The following is a 24,122-nucleotide window of genomic DNA, read 5'->3' on the forward strand; positions in this document are numbered from 1 at the left end:
TCACAAAGATCTTTTTTTTTCCAGAATAATTTTCTGGTTTAGTATTTCTTTTTCTATGAAAAAGTGTTAAATAATCCCACTTTGAATCAATCAGTTCATAATGGCCTTTTTTTTCTCTCAGAACTGGTTTTCTTGTTTTTCTTAACAGAAAAAATTCTATTTTATTATCTGAAATAAATCAGTCTTACATTGGATTTAAAGAAACACCAGATCAAGTTTTTGATAAAGGGAAACTTTCTACTAGTGCATCAATAAATATAGAAAGATAGACGGTGTGACAGTATAATTGGATAAGGGGAAAATCCAATTATAAGATTTAATTTAGTAATTGATGACTGTGTCAGTGAATCCTGTCCATATCTGCAATGTCCAGCTCATCAGTGTCGAGAAGTGTCATCAATGGCATCTTATCATTCCTTGGTTAACAGCATGTCACTCTTTTAGGTGTATTGAGTGTTTGAGGTCAAAGTGGCTTCCAGACAAGATGTCATTGCACATTAGAAACTGTATTAAATTAATTGAAAAATAGATAAACATTGATAATAATAAAACAAGAGAAATGCTAAACAGTAAAAGGTAAATACTTTTAAATGTTACTCAAATAGACTTCCAATAAAACGACAGCTTTCAGACAGCTTAATTATTTGCATCATAAAAAACTCTGGTGGTTGAAGATTAAAATATTGATTAAAAAGCTTCAGGTGAATCTCAATTCAGCCTAAAAAGAACTTCCCATCTTAATAAAATATGCAAAACTTTCTTCTTTAAACAGTACAACTTACTTTGTTTAAAACAAAAACAAAACAAAACACCATTTCTTTAGTTTCTTGAAGGAAACCTGAAATGGGCATTTGGAGACAGAGGTTTCATATAACTCTGTAATGCAGAAGTGAATGCACCAGGGCAGTGTCTATAATAGTTCTAAAGTATTCAGATTAAAAGTGAACAATTCAGTTGATCATCAGCATAATTTTCTATACAATCAAGATAGTTCCAAATACCCAGTACCCTCTTGAAAAAGAAAAGAAATAATAAAAAAATGTAGGAAATTGATTGGACTTTTTACTTTTCTTTCAAGATGTTATCACATCAAGCAGATCCAGCCTAGAGTAAGGTTTAAAAGAAACACATTGTACCACCTTCTTTTGTCTGAACTCCAACAGTTTTAATACTCTCAGTCATCATCTGGAAGTTACCTAAAAGTTAATGCTATATTTGATTTAAATCACTAGAGTTAATAGCCCCAGGACTTAAGTTGACTTCATACAGTCATTTTTATTTTATATGTCAATTATTTTCTACTTTAAGGCATCATTGCCAAATGAAATTGTGCCTCAATTCAAATGAAATAGTAATATCACCTGTTATGAACTTCTTGGACAAAAAATGGAAAATAGTTCATGTCTGTCTTAGTAAGATGGCTTAAATTAAATAGTAACAGACTTAATGGAAAAGAATGGGATACTAACTAAAACTGGCAAATAGAGTCTATCAGTCATGTGCTTTCCACAATGAAAAGCAGAACTGATTTTATATTGAGATGATAGAGTTTAAAAAACAAATATTCAAAACTTCCTCTTCTAGGAGAGCAAAATAGTACTCAGTAGCATGGCATTGTTAACAAAATTCGTTTATCTGAAACTATAATTTAATATTTATGTATCTAATGTACATGTGACAAGGTATAGTCAAAAATTAAAGCGCAACTAGAAAACAGCCACTGAAACCAATACCAAACACAATCCAAACATTTGTATGGAAACAAGAGTTAGAATTTGATTTGGGGTAATATAGATATGTATATGCATACATATAGTATCATATTTGGCTTGTTATACAATGCATCATTCTAGTTTTAAAAGAGTCACTGTTATAGTTCAATTAAAAAGCTGATCTCTTTAGACTTATTTTACAGTGAAAAACGAGATCTTCATTTGCACATACATGTATCCATATGTATCTGTATGCTTTTGCACTGTGCAGAGATATGTGATCTGCTAGCAAATAACTGAAATTTGAAAAAAAAAATATTCAAATTGAATGTGTTCTACCTAAAATGACTTAGCCCACCCAATGTCTTTCTTTTAAACAGAAACTATATAAAATATTGTGTCCTTTATTAACTGAATTTTTTTTCTTATGCTTAATAGTAGACAGTGAAGGAATTGCACTTATTGTAACATTACAGTAAAGTATTAGCTTGCAGCTCACTCTTGGGACATCAGGGACTGTCATATTTAGGATAAGTTGTGTATTAGATGCAATGATGAAAGTGGCTATCAAAATTAAAATGAGAGTTCCTACTTACAGAACAAATAGGGAGGTAACAGAAGAAAACATGCACTACCCCTACTTTTTATGTAAAACTAATTTCTTCCAGGAAACAGTAACCCACGCTGACCTTCCAAAAAGGGAAAATTTTTGTCCCCTTGACAACACAGTATGTTTGGACTTTTATATTCAAATTCCAGTTTATTAGTTAGCTCATTGTCTCTTGAGTGTGCTGTTCCAGTGTCCTCTCCTTTAGCTGCCCTTGAACCTCTGCAGAATCTGCAATATTACAGTCATATTTCAGTTTCATTGAACCTCAAAATCTCCTTCAGTTCTTTATAAATAAGGTTCCTTCTATTCATCTTCTTCAGGTTCCTGTGGTAACACTGGTACTTCTTCCTTTAAACAATCACTGAAGAATCTGAGAATTGTGCTGTAAAGGTGATATTTGCTCTTCTCGGATGCAATATTATGGCCTTCATCTGGATAGACCTAGAAAAGGAAAAATAAAGAAGACAGGCTAAGTTACTTAAGTCTTTACTTTCACTCCCCATCCCCATACTTTCTTAATGTAGAAATATGTCCAGTTGAAAGGCAACATAACATAACAAAGAAAACAGTGGCTTTTGATTCAGAAGATTTGCATTCATGATCCATATCCCACAAATTAAAACAAGTAACTGCCCCTATTTTGAATGTGTTTCTTCATCTGTAAAATGGGAATAATGATAATTTTACTATGTACATTATATGGTTAGTAAGAGGAAAAGTACTGCGTAAATCTAAATATCCTCTAAAAATGTGAGCTATTATTTGAAATATTGAAATTCCCTCAAAGCAAACTATACCAGGATGAATCTCCAGGATCCATAATGATCAACACTGGAAGCATCAAAAGGATTTGGTTATTTTTGTTTGTTTATTTCTTTGTATCTTATTTTTAAGAGATTTTGGGAATAGACAACAGTGAAGAGTAAAATGACAATAATTCATAAGATCATAGGCTTAGAACTGGGAGGGACTTCAGAGATCATGTAGTTCAATTCCCCCATTTTACGTGGAAACCAAAATTCAAGTGAGAGGTGACTTGCTTAAAACCACACATATAATAAATGTCATAGGCAGGATTCACATTTAAGACCCAAGATTCTTTGTTTGATTATTTGTTTGAAGTATCAGGATGTTGTCTTGTAAACTACATTATTCTAATTAAGTAAAAGCTAGGGAAACAAGGACTTTTTTTTTTTCCCCCAAGATTTTATGTAGCAGAAACATATTCAAATCATCGAATCTTAGATCCAGAGCTGGAAGGATCATATGACCATAAATTTATTGTTGGAAATAATCTTAGGCTTCATCTTATAATTTCCTTACTTAAATGTGAGGAAACAGTTCTAAAGAAGTTATCTCAGGTAGTAGAAATAATTGGTAACATTGGAAAGACCTGTACTCAGATCTCTGACTCATGAAATAACTCTAGAAGAATGTAATAGTATTTATATGCAAAACATGTTAGTTCATAGGAAAAGTAAACAGAAGGAATACAAATAACAGTTTTGATATGAACTGTGAAATATATTTTGAGTTTAGCTGTTAATTTAAAATAAGAACATTCAAGACAAAGAAAAATACTCAGCCTTTATTAAAATTCTAATTTTTCTCTTAATATCATAATGACAACTTTGTCTTCTTAAAGGCTAGCTTTAGCAAAAGATTTAGCAAGTTGCACTGAACTGGAAAATTGTCAGTTATGAACTCATTTAACTAACTTTATTCCCATTTTCTAATCTAACTGAGAGAAGCTAATCACCAGGTTGGCCTTGGTATAATAAACATATTGACCATAACAACTTTTACAAAACTTCTATAAAACCTAAGACTAGTTATAATGTATATCAGGAGAGAATACAGACTCTTATAACATGACTGATCCTTCAAATATGACAGTATCAAAGCCCCCTGATCCATTAGCCTAGGATATCTCCTTTATTGACAGCTCCCTGAATTTAATTGTTATGTTTCATCAAATCTATTGCTAGATAGAAAAGAAATCCATTCATTGGGATGCACGTCTGATTGTGCACAAAGGAGGAGACATACAGCTCAATCTGATAACTGAACTTTTGTTTTTGGAAAACCAAAATCCATTTTTATTTCTAACTGAAAAATAGCATTTCTTTCTTTAAATTTCTTTGAAGATTATTTATTATTCAAAATTATTTAAAAGCCTTATTCTGAGTACAATCAGGAGGACTTGAGTTCAAATCTGATTCCAGACATCCAATGCTTCCTAGCTGTATGACCCTGGGCAAATCACCTAACCCCAATTGCTTCAGGAAAAAAAAAAAAAGCCTCATTCTGAGAAGGGGTTCATAGGCTTCAACAGTTTGCCAAAGGGATCCATGACAAAAAATCCTTGATCCAGTCCAACCTTTTCACTTAAGTGTAAGGAGCCTCAAGCCCAGAGATAATAAATAGGGATCAAATTAGATAATAATTATAAAACACTTAACCCAAGGTCTGGCATGTAGTACATGCTATATAAAAGTTAGCTATTATTATATAGGATAACTGAACTTTTAATGGACTTGGAGAGTCTGAATGATCCTTCTACATTTATATGACTTATCAAACAAGGAGAAACTATAAAGGTCCAGAAATAATCAAAGAGACATTCAAACATGCTTAGAGATGGTAAAGATCATAGTTGGGAAATAATTCAATGAGATCTCATTTATGGAATTGCACTTATTTGTAGTCTTATCTCACCTGCATAGTATAATTCACTCCAGCTTTTATTAAATGCTTGATTAATTCTGCAGAATGCTGGAAATGGACTTTTGCTGCAAAAGAAAAAAAAAATGTGTGTATGTATATAGATTAGGAACAACATAGTTTCCTGGCATGAGCCCATATCTTGAGAGATCTTCTGTTCGCCAAATTTGATTTTATGTATTCATATTTACCACATCAAAAATGTATCACACTTGGAGTTTCATGAATTGTCTAGGAGAGTGATCTTTGAATTGTGACTTATAAAAGAAAACAGCTGTTATAGTCATGCCTCTGCACTCAGTGTCTGACATACTTGGTTAGATTTTTCATTTCATTTATCATTTACAATTATTCACAACATTTTAAAATCTCACTAAAATATTTAAAACAGAAAATGTTTATCTCAGTATTAACAAAGCATGTTCAGTCTCCTATTACTTACATAAGATTACTGGAGCTCAGTCTCATTTAGATAATGACCTCCTGAATTATCATTTTAAATTTAAAAAAGGATTTCCCCATGTTGAGAAAACATAGTAAACTTTCTATTATTCAGGGACCACATGTTTAGTAGAGACTATCCTGACTCTTCCCATATTTTCCTCCTTTTATCTTCATTTGCTCCTTCTGCCTAAACACTGGGGAGGAAATTGACAGGTTAGACACAGTGTGCTCCAGAGCACTAGGCTAGGCACAGAGATCCTTGCTTTGTCTTTTATTAAATTTCACCTCCCTAGACTCCAGATTACTCATCTGCAAAATGGGGCTAAAAAACCCACCTTATTTACTTCACAGAGAGATCAATATTTAGTACAATACAATTAACATGCTTTGAAACATATAAAATATCCTTAAAATTGGAAGGATTATCATTATTACTAGAATTATGTAATTATATAATATGCTATATAGTCAATCCAGCAAGCATTTGCTAATTGATTCCTATCTGTGATATATTCTACTATGTTCCAGAGGTAAATTGACTGAGTCAGGATGTGAATCCAGGTACAAAGGCCCCCAAATGTGGTCCACTTTCCACTTTACTAGTCTGCCTCTTGTACGCAAAATTGAATTAATTTTGAGTTAGTAAATGAAGGAAAGAACATTGGGCTAAAAGTCAAGATTTAATTGTGGTCTTATCCACCATAATACTTAAGTGGATAGCCTTTCTCCTCTATGCATTTAATATTCTTCATCTATAATACAGTACTTTGGCTCATAGATTCCCAGTTGAAGGAAACCACAAATGACATTGTGCAGATGACCTTATTAATGCCCGAAGAGATTAAGTGATTTTATTTTACTATTTCAAAGAGAATAAGTGGCAAAGCCTGGGTTGGACCACTGACTCCTGCTTCTAAATCTTGAATAGCATTACTTAAGTATTATCAAGTTCTCATATTTATATTTTGAATTGAATTTCCACTTATTCCATGCTAAGATAAAAGACAAGAAATATTTTGAAATACTGAAGTTATTTTAAGTTCAGAACTGTCTATCTTATTTTTCTGCTTTTCTTTCTTCCTCTCCCCTTCTTTCATTTTCTTCTCCCTTTCTTTTCTTCCCTCTGTGTTTTTTTCTTCTCTTCTTCATTTACCTATTCTTATTACTATCTTGACCTTGACCCTTGACTATACAGATATACCTACTTGTGTGAAGTTTATAACCACAAAATAACAATGGCCAATGCAATACTTACTGTCAGCTGTGCCATGAATTATTAATAAATTTTCTTCTTTTAAGCTGTGAATATTGTGTAGGACACTGGATGCCTGTAAGAAAAAAGTACAAACATACATATATACATATATATTCAAAATAACTGAATTTTTGATACAAAACCCACCATTTTTTTGCTGTTTTCAAATAACTTACTTGGTAAGTACTTTCTTCCTTAGATGGAAAACCAAGGTATCTTTCAGCAAAAGCTGAAGCTACAGGAATGGGAGATAAGATTAAGAAAATAAATTAGGATTCATTTATCTTGGAGCCTTCACTTGTGTTTACTTTTCATTTTCATGCTCAAATGAATTTGGTCAAATCAGAGAAATGGTAAGCAGCTGAAAAACATAATCATGGAACTCAATTGAGCTTTATTTAATGAGGATTTTAGTAAGCTTATTACTTCCCATGATTTAACATGGTAGAAGATACTTACCATACAATTTCATGTCTGTAATTGGTGCAACCACAGCTCCACATTTAAAAAATCTTTCATCAGATTTCAAGATCATTGATGCAATATATCCACCATATCCCTAGAAAACCAAATAATAGATTTCATATTTTAATTGTATTTACCATTTTGTGTAACTTTGCAAATAATTCAGAGAATTATAGAAATGGAATGACTTTGAAAAATCATATATTCCATCCTCCTTATTTCTAAGCAAAAGTTCACCAAACTAGGACAAAACACTATTTCTATTATATTAAAAAAAAGATTCTTTGAAATTTCTGTTTTATTTTCTAAGTTATTAAAGGCATCTATGTAGTGGTAGATTTTGAGTCATTAGGTAAGTTAGTCTATTTTATTTAGTATGTTTTTATATATTTTATCAGGGACAACAAAGTTCTTTCTGCTTTGGGGATTGGTTTTGATTTTAGGAAGAAATAAGTTTTTCATAGACTTATCTCAATCATTCATTGACTATGATGACACACAAATTTGGATTTAAAAAAGGAACTGTGAAGATTAAGTGATGAGGCTTCTTTCTTCATGTAGCAAATAAGCTATCTCTGGAGGGCATTGCCAAAGAACTTCTCTGGGGCTCTGAACAATAGCATACAATCTCACTGAAATATTTTTGAAAATTCAGTATTTATCCTAATTTGTTTCTTGTTGTATGGTGCAATAAGCTATTTTTTAATGAAAAAAAGGCAGTTTTAGTTTAGTTTTGAAAAAAAAATCTTGTCATTGTTTTGCATGTCACATTTTTCCTAGTGGATTTTTAAATGCATATATATATATACACATATATATATATATATGTTATTTTATTGTATACAATATATTAGAATTTACAAAAAGCTACTATAGAATTTTTGCTATGATATATTAGCTATATTGAAATAAGTACAAATATTTTGACTGCAAAATAGTGTTGTTTTTTTTTTTTTGCTTGTTTCATCTTGTCAAAAGAATCTTTTAAAATGAATTACTAGAGATAGGATTAAAAACAGAAACATTCTAAAATGTATGTCTTTCCTGTGGTCTTTTTTTATTTTCCTCAATTGACATTCGATTCCATGACTATATAAAGTAAGAACTCTTGGGAATTAGATTTAGGAGACTGATTGGAGTAAGGTGCCAAACTCCAAAAATATAAATTTAAATCTATGTCTGTTGGTTGTGATGAAATTCTACTAGCTATTTGAACAATTGCCCAAATACCAACAATGCATGCACAATTGCTTTCATTATCTTTGTTCCTAATATTTTGATGGGCTAATTATTTCATATTTCCTTCAGTGGTCCTCTTTAAGAACAATGGACAAACTAAAACTAATGTATTACAACTTCTACACATTTATCATCATGAATGTCACTTGTCCTTGCCCTATTGTCCAAAATAAATCCTTCATACAGAAATACTCAAAGCACTGATAGTCCTACAGTAGGTCATTAAATAAAAATATCTTCTAAACTAACCAACAAAAACATGGATCCATCTCATATAGGTAACCATTCTGTTAGTAGGTTTCAACTTGTGGGAAAATATGACAAATTTACTATCAATTCTATGACATTTTAAAATGCATTTTTGTAGAGGGTTGGAACTCTGAAAGGGTGTACTTGAATCTAAGACAACAGGGTGCTTGTAGTAAAGTACCTACAGGTGTGAGATAGTGGGTCTCTAAGCACAAACTTGATGAAATGATGTAATCAATCCAGTTGGCATATACTTAAGGTAATGTGGTGATGTGATGTTCTACAGCTGCGCATGGTATGGTGTTGTAATGTAGTCATGCTGGGATATGATAGAGACAGACTTCTGAGGGAGGGAGATGAAAACACGAAAGAGAAATGGGGAGCCAAAGCAGATAATAGCCGCTTTCCTCTGGGTTGAAGGGTCTTACTTGAAACAGGTCTACATAACTCCATTAGCATCAGAGATATTATACAAGCACATAGTAGTGTAACTCAGGCTAGTAGCAATGGCTCTCCCCTCAGTTGGCACAGGCTCAGTGTGGTGTAACAAACATGAGTTATACATGTAAGTAGTGATATAATGAACAATATGAATCAGGATAATATTGTAAAAGATTTCCAGAAGTCCTAGAAATTTTTATTAACCATACTATCCAGATAGACTTTAAAAGTATTAGTAAACATACTATGCCATAAAGGACATATCTACTTATTTATGGGTTTGCATGTGGATTAACAGATGTCTTCCTTGCTTCCTCCTCAAAGAGTCATTAGCTTTCTCTAAATCAAATTAAGGTACTATCTCTGACATGACATCTTTTTTGACTCCCTCTGCCTTCACCACCATCATTTTTGAGTACTCTTCCTCTTGAAATTTAATTTCCATTACTTTCCATTTAATCATTTACAAATATTTTATGTTCCATAGAGTTTGTCACTTGAGGACAAGTATTATTTCAATTTTGTTCATGTAGTTTTTAAGTAGAAATGTCCTCAAATTTTCCCTATATGTACCGAATACCTTTTGCATTTGGAATCAGTACAACATGGTCTCTGTGGCAGTGCTCACCAACTTTTCAAGGCATCATGCCTTTCAAAGTTTGATTTATGGGCTACCTCCTATCGTACAGTTTTCCTGATCCCCACAATGTCATGCTATCTTGATTCTCAAAATGACAAGTATTTACTTATTTCTATAGATGTGTTTTCTTCCTTAAAAGAATGTTAGTTCTTAGGATGTATTACTGTTGTTGTTTTGTGTTGTTTGTTTGTTTGGGTTTTTGTTTTGCTTTATTTTATCACTTTATCACTAGCTGCTAGCAGACCCTTTCATAGAGTAGGAACAAACAAAATAACTTATTAAATTATATTAAGCAAAATTATTTCATACCTTTCTTGATAGCAATAATAAGAAAATTATTGAATATAATTATCTCTTTCATGGCATCCCTCAAGGAATCTTAGATGATCTAAACCTAGGTAAAAGTGACACCTTATTTGTAGGAGAGATTTCATGGCTTCATTTTATTCAGCTGAATCAAATTTTTTTTTTTTAAACCAATAGAAGTTAAATAGTGTATTCTTTTGCATGTGTCAGTTAATGTGTGACTGTGAATATGTGGTCTCAGTTAAGTTTATAAGATAATTAAAATAAGCAAATATAGCCAAAGAATTTGACTTTGCAGAAGTCTTGCAGTTTATTCCTTGATTGAATTGATGGAGAGATTTGATAGGTTTATTGACTAGACAACCAGCCAGAAATGTTTTTTTTTTTTTAATTGAAACTGTTCAACTGTAATAACTGGTCCAAAATATTCATATCAATGACCCTTTACTGTCCCTGTGAATTGGTTTTTTAGAGACTACAATTTTCCTGCTACGTTTCACTATAAATGAACATAACGATTACTCTGTCATCGTAAACTTTGCATCTGTTTTATCAATGAATTATCAAATCTGCAAAAGTATGGAAGGAATTGTTCCCTTTTATATCACCTTGGTATAAACAACACTGGGGATATCAATTTATTCTCTGCTCACTCAATCCAACACAATGTCTTTAATGGAGAGAAGTATGAATATTCCAAGTATGCTGGGATTAAGTCCTTTTAAACATATTGTACATATTAAGTCATTCTACCTTCATTAGATTCAATTTCCTCATCTTTAAAATGAGGAAATTGCTATTTGTATACATACTTGATAGTACTGTTTGGAGAAAAACATTTTATAATCTCTAAAATCTCAAAAAAGGTCTATAACTGAATTTTAACTGTAACTTATTATTTATTTATTCAACCATATGTTAGGTTTTATAGCAGCTGTTTGAATCTCTCTCAGGAGCACCTGGTAAATAGAGTTGAGTCAGCAAATATTTATTAAGGATTTATGAAATGTGAGACACTCTTCCAAATAAGGATTATAAATACAAAGAAAAACAGTAAAAGAAGAAACAAAAGAATTAAAACATTCCTTTCTTGCAAGGAGCTCATAACTACCAAAATTATCTACTGATAAATTTACTATTAGTAAAGAATAAAAATGTCATATTATTTGTAAGATTGCTAAGAATAAAGGAAGTATTCAATATATGGTTCTTACAGTGACTTAATGAAATGTTCTCTGCAATTCTCAAGTTCCTTGAAGATGATTTTAAATGCACTTTTTGTAAGAGGTCTTTCTTGATTTTATCAGCTTTAGTGATTGTCCACCACTCACCCCACTTCTCCATCTTTATTTAGTATTCATTTAGGTAGATAATATATTCTACCAATAGAATGTGAGTTCCTTGAGGCTAAAGAAGTTTTCATTTTTGTCCTTGTATATCATGTCTCCCAAACTGAGGTCTACACAACAGGTGATCAAAAAATACTTGTTCACTTAAAATGACATTTCAAATCTGATCAAAGTACTACTCAGAAACTTCTAAGCAGATGGAATACAATATTTATACTCCTTCTTTCTCTAATTAGTTTCAACTTAATAAAAAACATATATCTTAATTATTCTGTGCTTTACATGGTAAACCAATGAAGAAGAAAAAAAAATAAAAGGACACCTTTTACTTTTCTTTCTTGCCCTCTTATGATTAGCAAATAGATAATGGATAAATTCAATGCTTCCTTTTCTGACTTCAGTATCCTTGACTGTTCTGTACTTTCTGAAATTACTTGATCATTTCCTCTACTAATTTTCCTGACCCTCTTATTCTCATTCTTTAAAATAATATAGTGAAGAAGTAACTAACAATATAGGATTTTGAGTTAGGAGACATAGATGAGAACAATGAAACAGATACTAAGTCACAGATTCTTAAACTCTTTGATCCAAGATTCTTAATCTTTCATGTTCTTTATTTCCTTATCTTTAAAATGTGGTTAACAATATTTATCCTTTATACCTCAAAGAGGTGTTCAAAGTATTTTATAAACTTTAAAGTTCTTATACATGTAATGTGTTATAATTGTTTATCTTACTGAATTTTTCCTTCTTTTAATCCACTAAATATGTTACTACTACTAACAGTCTTTAAAATTACATATATTTAATATATGTGTATAATTATATATATATATATATATATATATATATATATATATATATATATATACACATTATCTCTATCATTCATACTTGAATATTTTTAAAAGCCATCCTGTCCAATTGAATCCAAGCAAATCAGTGAAACAACTCTTATTTTTTTTTCTTTTCCTTATTTTTTGGTAACAGATAAATTGTATATTTTCTATTAAATTTTGAATAATCCTCTTTTTATTTTTTGCTGAGTCAATTGGAGTTAAGTGACTTGCCCAGGCTCACTGATAACTAATAACTTCTTATTAAATTATATTAAGTGAAATTGTTTCATACCTTTCTTGATAGCAACAATAAGAAAATTGTTGAATATAATTATCTCTTTTATGGCTTCTCTCAAGGAATCTTAGATGATCTAAACATAGGAAGTGTTGTGTCCAAGGCTAGATTTGAACTCAGATCTTCCTGACTTCAGGACTGGTACTCTATCCACTGTACCACTTAGCTGCCCCTGAGTCATCTTCTTTAAAAAATTTAAGAATAAATTCATAGGTACCTTTAAGATTGTGTAATCTTCAATAAATTTATTCTTGCTCATAGCCAAACAATTTTTCTTACTAATTCTTCTTATTGCCACTATTATTTCTGCACAAAGTGAAATGGTTACAAAGATAGTACTTAGCTTCATGATCATTGTTAATGAGAATAGATGACTAAAAAACTATTAGGTAATTTGTTTTATGTTGGGCCCACTGTCCCACTACCTGTTCCACCTATAAATGATTTCAGTGTTACTATTGCCCCACCCCAAACTAATTTTGTCTTCTGAAACTTTTTTACTTTATGATGATTTTGTTCATAAATTATATGTGAATAGGTAAGAAAATTCTTTTCTCGCCCTCTTTGACATACTTACAACTCCACAGAAGAGTTAAACTATGGTTATTCAATATGGACAGGTCATAGTGGAATATGCTAATAAAAGGTGATCCACTAGAGAAGAAAATAGTAAACCACTTCAATGTTTTTGCCAAGAAAAGACCATTCAAAATATGAAAATGCTAAAAGATTTTACTTTGGAAAATCATCTCCTCATATTGAAAAGACCTGGTATAACAAGATTCATTGGTTCACACATAACTGGATAACCGAACAACAATAACATAGCCTTCTGGAATGTTTTGGAACTGAATTTGTACTAGAAACTAGTACTGATCTTGATTTTTGTGTTGTTGCTGTTTGTTCATCTAGAAATCTGTTTGCTGTTGAAAACAATTTCTGAGCTCATTAGGCCTTTCTGTTGTGGTGACTAGTTTTTGTCATTTGCATTTCTCTAAATATGGTAATTGTTGCAGTCATTGTTTTAACTTTAATTGATTTTCCCTTGTTTAATTGATAGCATATTTTAAATGATGGAGTAGTGATTAAAACCATTTACAATGCTATTGAAAAAGTATATTTTTAACACTTCATATATATATATATATATATATATCCATATATCCTTTATTCTAATTTGATGTTTAATACATAGTAGAATCTTAGATTTAGAGCACTTAAGAACCAACTCCTCATTTTACAGAGGAAAAATAGGCCTAGAAAGGTTAAATAACTTCCCTGAAGATATATAAAAATATAAGTGGGAAAACCAGGTTTAAACCCTGTTTCTTTGATTTTAAAAGCATTTTTTCCCTGTATTGCACACTTTCTTTCTTAATTTTGATCTGTCAATTAAATGATCTGGTTGTATACAGATAATTATTTCATACATAAATAATAAATATAATAAAACTTTCCATTTTTATTCCAGATATGGTTAATTTCACATTTATGCCTGATTCTCCTAAGATATTTTTCATATTACTCCATTCAAATACATTAAATGACTTATTTCGAAGAAACAATTCCAAATTCATTTTGTCATTAAAGGTTTTATATTGTCTATCCGTATATTATATTTATCTTATTTTGATATCATTTCCTTCCATAGAAACTTTACTCCATTGATATTTGTGTATTTGTTTTCTACTGAACATACTCTATACTTCTGCATGTGGCTTATACACCTAGTATTATTTACATCAAGTTTTTTGTCCTCCTTAGAACCTTTTTTTTTTTTCCTGAGGCAATTGGGATTAAATGACTTGCCCAGGGTCACACAGGTAGGAAGTGTTAAGCATCTGAGACCAGCTTTGAACTCAGGTGCCCCTGACTTCAGAGTTGGTGTTCTACCATCTGCACAACCTAGTTGTCCAATCCTTAGAACCTTTTGAAAATATCTCTGGTACAAAGATTTTTGATTGTTAATGAATTTTTATAATGTTCATTGTCTATAGTAAATCATTTGACAATTACTATCTAATGCTTTATATTTTAAGTTTTGTTTTGTTTTGTTTTTTTTTTTTTTTTTTTTTTTATGTTTTATGGCCCCCTACCTGGAAATAAGTTCTTTAAATATGTGGGCTATAATCTTATTTTCTTTTTTATTTATGTTCTCCTTTACTACCCAAAATGAAGCAGGTAACTGAATAATGAATCACACAAATACACAGAGACAAACAGGAGTTGTTTTTATATTTTTTAAATCGCGATAAGCAGGAAATAGGTAAAATACTTTTGAATAAATGAAAAAAACATTTTCACACACATATATGTACATACACACACAAAATGGATGGTAGTACATGGTTATCTACCCATATATTATTATATCTATAGATACTATATATACCCACTGTTATGTGATTAATAAATTCAGAATTATAGAAACACAGGCTGTAGAAAATATAGGTTTATTTTTAAACATGTTTATATCAATTTAGATATAGATATATTCATTCATTTAATATTCTTGCCATTTACCTTTCCAAATATGCTTAGTCTTTTGGGATCAACGAATGGCTGCTTCAGTAAAGATCTAGAATGGATAAGGAAAAAAATACATTTTAAGTCAAGAATATCAAATCTATTACTCAACAGTGAAGTCCTATATTAAAATTCTCACTGGGTTAATTAATGGGACTCAGTTTTTGTAGTAATGGAAAATATTCTGAATTGCTCTTAGAATATAATTGGCCTCTAATGGCTTTGCATAGCCTGGCTCCAGTTTAAATTTGGAAGTTTTTTTTTGTACTTTTTCTTCACATAAATTCTTGGTCCACCCAGGCTAGTGAACTATTTGACTTTTTTTTCTTTTTTGCCTTTGTTTTCTTAGGCCACATTTACACAGCATGGGATAGCACATAGGAATGACAGAGACAGTATTGAATTTGAAATGTGTATATGATTTCCCTGGATAATTCAGGACTGAACACATAAGTGGAACTTTGTACATAATAAGGTCCCTATGGCAATGTTAATATTTACAAGGGACTGTTTATTTCAAGTGGTGAGATAACATTCAGTCCCCTTTCTCCCCAATAGGCCTGTGTGATTATTTGCATAAAATGCTAGAAATTATACCAAGATTCTCTTAACTAATCACTAAGTAGGCATAGAAAAATTGGATTCATCTATATTTGAACAACATGACAGCAGAATGGACGGGTTCATTAGTACTATGTATATTAATTCTCTTATCATTGAGAAACAGGAGAATAGGAAGATACTTACTTCACAGCTGTTATTTGGTCCTTCACTTCTACAGATCCCAGGCTATGGTGAACCTCCTGCAATATCTTTAGCCCCTGAAACCCGCTACCTCTTCCATCAAATCGGGCCACAATGACATTGTCAGAATCAACAAGTACTGAATCCCAATCAATGTGAAACTTATCTGTAACTAACTGGCTTCCTGGTGCTTCATCACTGAAAAACAATAACAACAACAACAACAACAAAATCACACACAAACAAGGACTATCACCAATAGATTAGAAACTGCAGTTTCACAAGATGATAGCTCTTACTTGTGACAGGGCACAGTCAAACATCCAATATATTTAAATGCTTGCTGATTTGGGCCAGAAAACCACAGAAGCTAATGCCATTTAATTTTACAATTTGGAATGAAGAGGGACAGGATTTTCTTACATAAATTAAAACCCAATTTTTTTTGTGAGGCTAGAATATCAAATTGTGTATAGCTTGTGCTGGCAGCAAGAAAAAAAAAGAGTTGGTTGTCACAAGTATCTTTAAAATCTGATCATCTATTTGACAGGCAGATAATAATTTATTGGATTTCTTCTGGGAAATAAGGCTTAGACATATCTTATAGATCTTATATAGAAGAAGAAAGGTCCTGGTGGAAAACAGAACTGATGATATTAAATTCATTATAACTTAACAGCAAATATACAACTCCAGAGAACACTGCATTCAAAAAGAATGACTGCATTAATAGATCATGTATTGGTTTTGGTCGAGGAACAATATCAAGTAAGGTTTAAGCAAATATTGAGCAACATTCCTTTTTCAACTTCAAAGTGAATGGCAAAAAAAGGAAGCAGACACGTGATTATCTTATTGAATGATCTAAATACTGGAAACCAAAAGATAAAGATTTTACATAAATTTTAAAAGATGAATAACTATCTAAGAAAAAAAAATAGTATTGCACTTTGAAAATGTCATTTTGTAAAGGAATTTATAAGTTACTCTTTATCTATCCCTTCTATCCCCAGAATCATCTGAGTGTAAGAAGACAAATTGTTACAGAGTTGTATGAAATACTGATAACTAGAGATGTTTTTATACTGATAGACCTGATAGATAGTTGCTTCATGAGCATGATTGAAGTAACATCAAAGTTTTACACTATCTCAAAACATCTCCTATGTTGAATCATTTTAATTCCCAATTAATTTACTTGGTTGATGTAAAAAACTGAAGGCACAGCTTAAAAAAATATATATTACTGAGACATTGTCTTAACATTGCCTGCCTCTATGATATAGGGTGAATCACCAAGGGTTCATGACACAAAAAACATTAAGAACATCTGGCTTAGGCAAAATGAAAATGTATTAAGATATTTTATAGCGCAGGAAAATTGTCTATAGACCTATCTCATAAGATGGACATATAATCCATGTAAAATGTAAAATTCTAAGCAAAGTTTCTGGGTGAAGGGTAACCTGTTCACTGTTATCATGGGACCCTTAAGAATCGGAAGAGTGGTTGAGGAGAATTTAAATTTTAATGATTAACTCAGACCTTGAATAAATTTTGGCATTTTTATTATCTGTATGTGCTATCCATCTCCTGGGTGGGGGAGATTCTCAGAAACCTAGCAATAGGTCCAAAGTCAACCATGGAAGGAATCAATTTCTTTTTCTCCCTCTTTTGCCTCATCGACCAATCACAATTTCAAAAATCTAAAATCATATATCTCCTCACATCAAATCAGAGGTAACATATGGATGGGTATGCTTTATTTTAAAATTCTTGTAACTAACATTGATAGATCTCATTCAAGTTGTTATATTAATGACTCTAAGTCCCCAGAGCTTTTAAAAATAAAAATCTTAGAGTTAGTTCATTTGCTGGACCTAGTAAGGAATTATCAATAAACTTAAATTTATGTTATGTGGAGGGAGAATTTAAAAACAAGAAAGTTTCAAAGTAATATATTCCTTTAGGGAAATCATAGCTCTGGGATATGGTTGGGAAAGAGGAAATTGGCCTTTACCATTTATTTGGGAGGAACAGCATAGGCACCACTGACATGAAAAGCAAGGCATATTGCAAACTTCAGATCCTTTCTATGTGGATTCATGGTCAAGACTCAGCTACACTGTAAGAAATGTTGCCAAATTAATGCAAAAAGGAAAACCATTTTGAGAAAGAGGCTTTTAAGTGATTTCTATAGAATTTATAGAAAAATGCCATCTCACATGCATGAAAAATTAAGGAATAGAAATTAATAATTTATTGAAGGACTTTTAACAATTCTAAGACATGTGAATATAGGCATATATGTATGGTGACAAAGATTGCACACTGATCCCCTGGTCTTTTTAGAGGGTTAGCCACAGTGTTACTCTCTTTTTGGATACTAACATCAGCTGCCAGATAGTATTCCAAGTACCTCATTAATTCTAAAGGTATTATTTTCTAATTTACATGTGACCCACTGCAAGTTTGAGACTGTTCACACATTTCCAGGAGTTCATAGCGAAGTTGTTTTTGGAAAGAATGTAAATAAGTTACAGACACACTTCTCTGTGTGTCAAGCACACAAATTAGCTTATAAAATGGAAAACATAGTATATTTTCCAAACTTGTGATTATCAATAATGCTACAGTTTGCAAAGCAATGAAGATCCTGTCTCACATCAGAAGCACCAGAGAAGAAAATAATGTGTTTTTGATTTTTTTATTCACATACTCAGTCATCATCCCCAGTCCATTCTTAGCAAGTTTTTAATGTCAGACCTCAAAGTGAGGTCAAAACTATGTCTGTCAACTAATTTCAAACACATGTTGCTATCTAATTATATGTGATGCATCTTCCCTTTAACTCCCCTCTTTCGGTGCATTGAAATAACTGTTAAAAAGGTAATGAATTTTTTTAAGTAAAGTCAATACTTTTTCATTGTTTTTTTTTTTCCCCCTAAAAGAAAAGCTTTATGTGCTAATAAACTACAAACACTTTTAGATATATTAATTTTCAAAAGCAGGCATAGCATGAAATAGGTTACTACTTAATACTACTAAATAGGTTAATAAAGGAAACTACATGTATTACATATAGAAAATGAGACAGTTTTCTAATGAGTGTGGTTTCTACAGAATGGGTAAGATCATAGATGAACTGGTAAGTAAAGGAAAACAATCTCATACAGTAGAAAGATATACATACTGACATCATAGGGTCAAAGGAATCTTTAACTCTAATGGCTTTAATTCTCAATTATGATGAGAAAATAATGTTTTTCTGATATGTACATAGTTCTTTATAGTCAGTCAACAAGTTCTTACCACATGACAGGCACTGTGGTAGACACTGGGATACAAACACACATACACACACACACACACACACACACACACGTAAAATCAATAGCCACTATCTTCAAGGAGCTCATATGTCATTGTGAGGAGAAATAATGGGGGAAAAATGAGTGCATCGAAGATATCAACAAAAAGTTGTGTTTTTTTTAAACATTTAATATATCTTATCTCATGTATTCCTATCTCTGAAATGACAGATATAGAGATCTATCAGACATAGATGTTGTAATAGGAAATGTGCTGGACTCAAGAAGATCTAACCTTTGTCTGATTGAGTTTACTTATATACAAAATTGATACACAAATATATAACTCACAGTGATATCATGATCATAAAATAAGATTTGTAAAGTACTTGATATACCTTAGAATGTTATATAAAACAAACTATTATTATTATTATTATTAATGGATTATTGTTCTTGTTCAGTTATTTAAGTTGTATCTGATTGAATCTTCATGGCCCCATTTGTAGTTTTCTTGATAAAGAAAATGAAGTAATTTGCCATTTCCTTCTCTAGCTGAGGAAATGAATAAGGTTTAGTGATTTATCCAGGGTAACAAAACTAGTAAGATTCTGAGGTCAAAATTGTCCTTATAATCTTCCTGACTTTAGGTGCTGAGTAGAATGGTTATTAAATTCATTCACCTTTCCAGTCTATTAAAGATCCTAATATTGCTCAAATGATTATCTTCAATTTTTTTTGTCCTTTTATGTTTGATAAAAAAAAAAAATCTGAATTTCCCTCTTTCTTCTTTATTTTATATGTTCCTTCATTCCCTTCAACCTTTTTTTCTTTCTATCTTTCTCTTTTGCCTTCAAAATTTTCCAAACATAAAACTGGGATGTTCGTGCAAGACCAATTGTTTGCCAAAGTTGAAAATGAACCATGTTCAGATTCTATTAGAAATAGAAAGAAGTAAAACAAATCATGGTTTTATTTCCTTCCTTCCAGTAAAGATCTGTCCTGAGTTAAAGAAAAAAAGAGGTCATGTCAATTTGAAATATATGCTTCACAATCAGCTTTAAATCGCTCTTAAAAGGTAAGGCTCTTGAAGTTCATTCACATCTGTTTTAATAATTTTGACACTGAAAGTATCAAATTCTTTTGGATAAGAAATTAAACTTTTTTAATAATGTAAAATGTAAAAAAGGGTAGGTGACTTTGCTGATATAAAAAACTAGTAGTTGAAGAATCTAACAATCTACCTTATCTATTGTTACAGGTTGGAATATTTTCCTTCAACATCTAGTCCTAGATAGACCCTACACACAAAGAACACTTTTGCTAAGCTAATAAGAAAGGATGAAAATCTAAAGGATTGTGTGTGCGTGTGTGCACACACACGCTCGCACTCATATGTGTGTGTGTCTGTGTGTGTGATAGAGACTGAGAGACATTGAGAAAGACAGGCAGAAACAGACAGTCAGAAAGAGAGACAGAGAGACACAGAAAGAAAAAGACAGAGCTTCTTTGATAGCTGACATGACAATGTTCTTTAATGACCACAAGGGTATGAGAAGCAATATAGTGACATCAAAAAAGAACTGAATTAAGAAACTTGGATTCTGATCATAGACTTGGCAGAAATTAACTGAGTCTAGACTTTACTGAGACTGATTTCCTGATCTATACCATGAGAGTTGGATACAATTATCCCTAAGGAACCTTAATATCTTAAAATCCTAAAATGACTCTCTATTTCACAACATTTATATATGCACTCACACCAATTTCATTCCACTTTTTTTTTTTTTTCCATTTTGGAAAATCATTGCCACCTTGAAAGTGGTTTTGGATAATTGTACATTAGAATTGTTCCTACAGTCAATCTCAAAATGTTTCACATGGAGCTTTAAATTCCTCTTAAAAGGTAAGGTTCTTGAACTTCATTCACATCTATTTTAATATCTTTGACACTGAAACTTTCAAATTCCTTTGGATAAGAAATTGCACATTTGTTTATAGTATAAAATGTAAAAAAGGGTAGGTATTAGGAATTAGGATTAGGAATCCCTCTCTTTTAACTATAGAAGTTTTTATCTTTATAATCTCATCACAATATAAATTTAACCAATGGGCTTTTTTTGTGTGTGTGAATAAAATGAATACATCCAAGAAAAACTATTTCTTTATGCATTTAAAATCTCACCTCCCTCCCTCATTCTAAAATAAATGTGAATGTTTTCACTTTCACCTTATCAAGTCTTAAGTTTTGCCCTTTGGCTCAATTTTTATAGCATTTGCCTTGTCTGGAGTGACTCAGTGTGAATCACAGACACTAGAGAAACCAATCACTTAGGACTTTTTTTTTAATCAGAGAAATGTGAACTAAAGAATAAAGATCACAAATGCCTTAGAAGATCATGTTTACTTCAGATTAGCTGGAGGAAGGGGTGCCTTGTTATCAACCACCAAAATCTAGAAAAGTAAACCTTGTCTTTCCAGATTAGAGGTTAGTCATGATGACTACAATGTTAATAATTACAATCAATATTGAGGTAATTTTTTTAATTTGCAAAGGGATTATATGTATATGTGATATAAATATATATATATATTTATATCACATATACATGTTTATATCAGAATATATACATATGCTTATTGTATGTCTTTTTTGACATATTGACATATTTTGACAATAATTTGACATATATTGGTATGTTTTCAGTCATGTTCATCTCTTCATGACAAGAAGAGTTTTTTTGGCAAAGATACTGGAGTAGGTTGCCATTTCTTGCTCTAATTTATTTTACTAATGAGTGACTGAGATAAAGAGTTTAAGTGACTCTCCAGAGATAAACAACTGAATCTCCTGACTTTAGGTTTGGCAATTTATTCACTATGCCACCTACCTGCTTTATATTGATGTATACACACATCACATAAGTTTCCACAATGGCCCTTTGAGCAGTTATTGTTAAACTCATTTTAGGGGAAAAAAAAAAAAAAAAAAAACATGGTTGAGAAAAATTAAATAATTTTCAATTTCATGTAGCTAGTAAGTATCCAAGGATTTGAACCCGGCCTTTTTTATTAAACGAGTACATTATCCACTACACTATATTGACTCTGCATTAGAAGATAAAGGAAGCCAGTGAAATCTTTTAATTATTTGTTGTATAATAGATCTGACAACAATGGATGAGAGAGGAGATAATTCTTACATTACTCCCTGATTATCTGCCCTGATGACATGACTCACAACATAAGGTCATGGCTTAAAACAGGATCTGGCAGGGAGGGTGCATCTATAATACAGTGGATAAGATGATCCTATCAGTGTGTTCCATGTTTACAAAGCTATTTCAGAAAGTCTAACTTTCTGTTCATGCCCTTCTCAGGAGCTCTGTTTCTTCCCTTGACTACACAGAAATGTGCAAAATCTTTTCTGTAGGCTGACACATAGAAGAGAGTAAAAAAGAGGGCAGAAAGCAACCAACGTTGGTCCTTTGATCAGAGTTTACTTTTGGTACATTCTGTTTATTTCTTAATGGTTCTTTTGATAACACTGATTTCCCCTTTGACCTCTTATCTGTCTGGACATTTATATGTAATGCTTTAAGCACTGTTTGCTACACTGACTTAACACCCTGGCTACTAGACTCATGTTCTAGACCATTTCTTGTGTAGCTTGATTTCTGAGTTTTTTGAGTGACATTTCTTCTCAGGAGCAAAGGAGTAGGAAGCATTTTCACCTGCTATTGTTTTTTAGATCTAGTGGCAAAAAAAACCAAAAACAACAACAAAAAAAAAACAGTCAAAAATCCTATCAGTCCTCATATTAATAGCATGTACTGTGGAAATTGATTTATAGATCATCATCTTTCTTTGAAATTATTACAATATTTCACACATGCTCATCTCATCTTCCAAGATCAATGAGGGCAGAGCATTTGCTTTTACCTTTTATTTCTTTTCCATGTTCCAATACTCATTTAACATACAAGTACCCGATCAATTTTGCCTACTATTTGATTTTTTACTGTTTTATTTTTCATCCTAATGAGGCTGAATTCAGTTAATCTGGTAATTCTCTAGTACAGCTAGCTATGAATTTAGATAAGCACCATAAACAAATGCCAATCCAAGTGGGACCTAGATCTGCTACCTTTCTCTGGCTTTCTAACTCATCAATGCCAGGTTCTCATAGACAATGTCTCATGAGGATGTTTTTAATAGGGGTTCCATGATTGCTTTATCAAGCTGATCTCAAATACAGGTAGCTTCACATTTACATTTAATTGTGTTCTTTCAAAGTATATTGACCTTTTAGTTTATTTTAAATGCCTGCACTCTCCCCACTTTTTTTTGCCCACTTTGACAGGACAATGTGCAAATGAATGATTTTTGCATGTGGCTTATCATACTTTAATTACTAAAGTAAACCAATTCCTTTTTCATTTTTCCAAAGTACATTATTTCATTGGTGGTGGAGAGGAAAAAGAAAGACCTATCTAATGGCCTATTAATGTATTATAAATATCTTTGACCTGAAACCTAACACTAGCACCAATAACATTATTATCACATAACATCTAGATTTTTTATTTATGATTAAATAAAATTAAGGTTCACAAAATATTTTCCTCACAACAGTGCTGTGAAATAATAGTAGTATTATTATGATCATTTTAGAGATGGGAAGAAAAAACAAAACAAAATACTAAATCTCAGAGATATTGAGTGATTTGTAGAAGAACATCCCCCCCCACCCCAATTTGGTATCAAAAAAGCAGTCTTTTCTCCTTTCTCTAAATTCAACATTTCTTACTCTCCACCCACAAAGATCCACATAGACTCACATAGACACATACATAATATATTTATATTGGTACTAAATAACTCAAATTTATATAGAGTTTCAAATTATATCTATATTTATCTTTTTAAATTTCCATTTATATATTTTATACATTTATATATTTAAT

General features: G+C 31.5%; 1 protein-coding gene across 1 annotated transcript in view; it reads right to left on the minus strand.

The window, feature by feature from the left end:
• Positions 1 to 487: 487 nt before the first annotated feature.
• DPP10 (dipeptidyl peptidase like 10) overlaps positions 488 to 24,122 on the minus strand; it is a 1,082,222-nt gene continuing 1,058,587 nt past the window's right edge. The window contains exons 20-26 of the mRNA XM_051985765.1: positions 15,845 to 16,039; positions 15,095 to 15,149; positions 7,205 to 7,304; positions 6,922 to 6,980; positions 6,746 to 6,818; positions 5,041 to 5,114; positions 488 to 2,763 (exon numbers count right to left, since the gene is read on the minus strand). Of these exons, the coding sequence (XP_051841725.1) occupies positions 2,626 to 2,763; positions 5,041 to 5,114; positions 6,746 to 6,818; positions 6,922 to 6,980; positions 7,205 to 7,304; positions 15,095 to 15,149; positions 15,845 to 16,039 (694 nt within the window). The 3' untranslated portion in view covers positions 488 to 2,625. The remainder of the gene's footprint in view (positions 2,764 to 5,040; positions 5,115 to 6,745; positions 6,819 to 6,921; positions 6,981 to 7,204; positions 7,305 to 15,094; positions 15,150 to 15,844; positions 16,040 to 24,122) is intronic.

Source organism: Antechinus flavipes, chromosome 3 (assembly GCF_016432865.1).
Source record: "Antechinus flavipes isolate AdamAnt ecotype Samford, QLD, Australia chromosome 3, AdamAnt_v2, whole genome shotgun sequence".
In the NCBI taxonomy this organism is placed as follows: domain Eukaryota; kingdom Metazoa; phylum Chordata; class Mammalia; order Dasyuromorphia; family Dasyuridae; genus Antechinus; species Antechinus flavipes.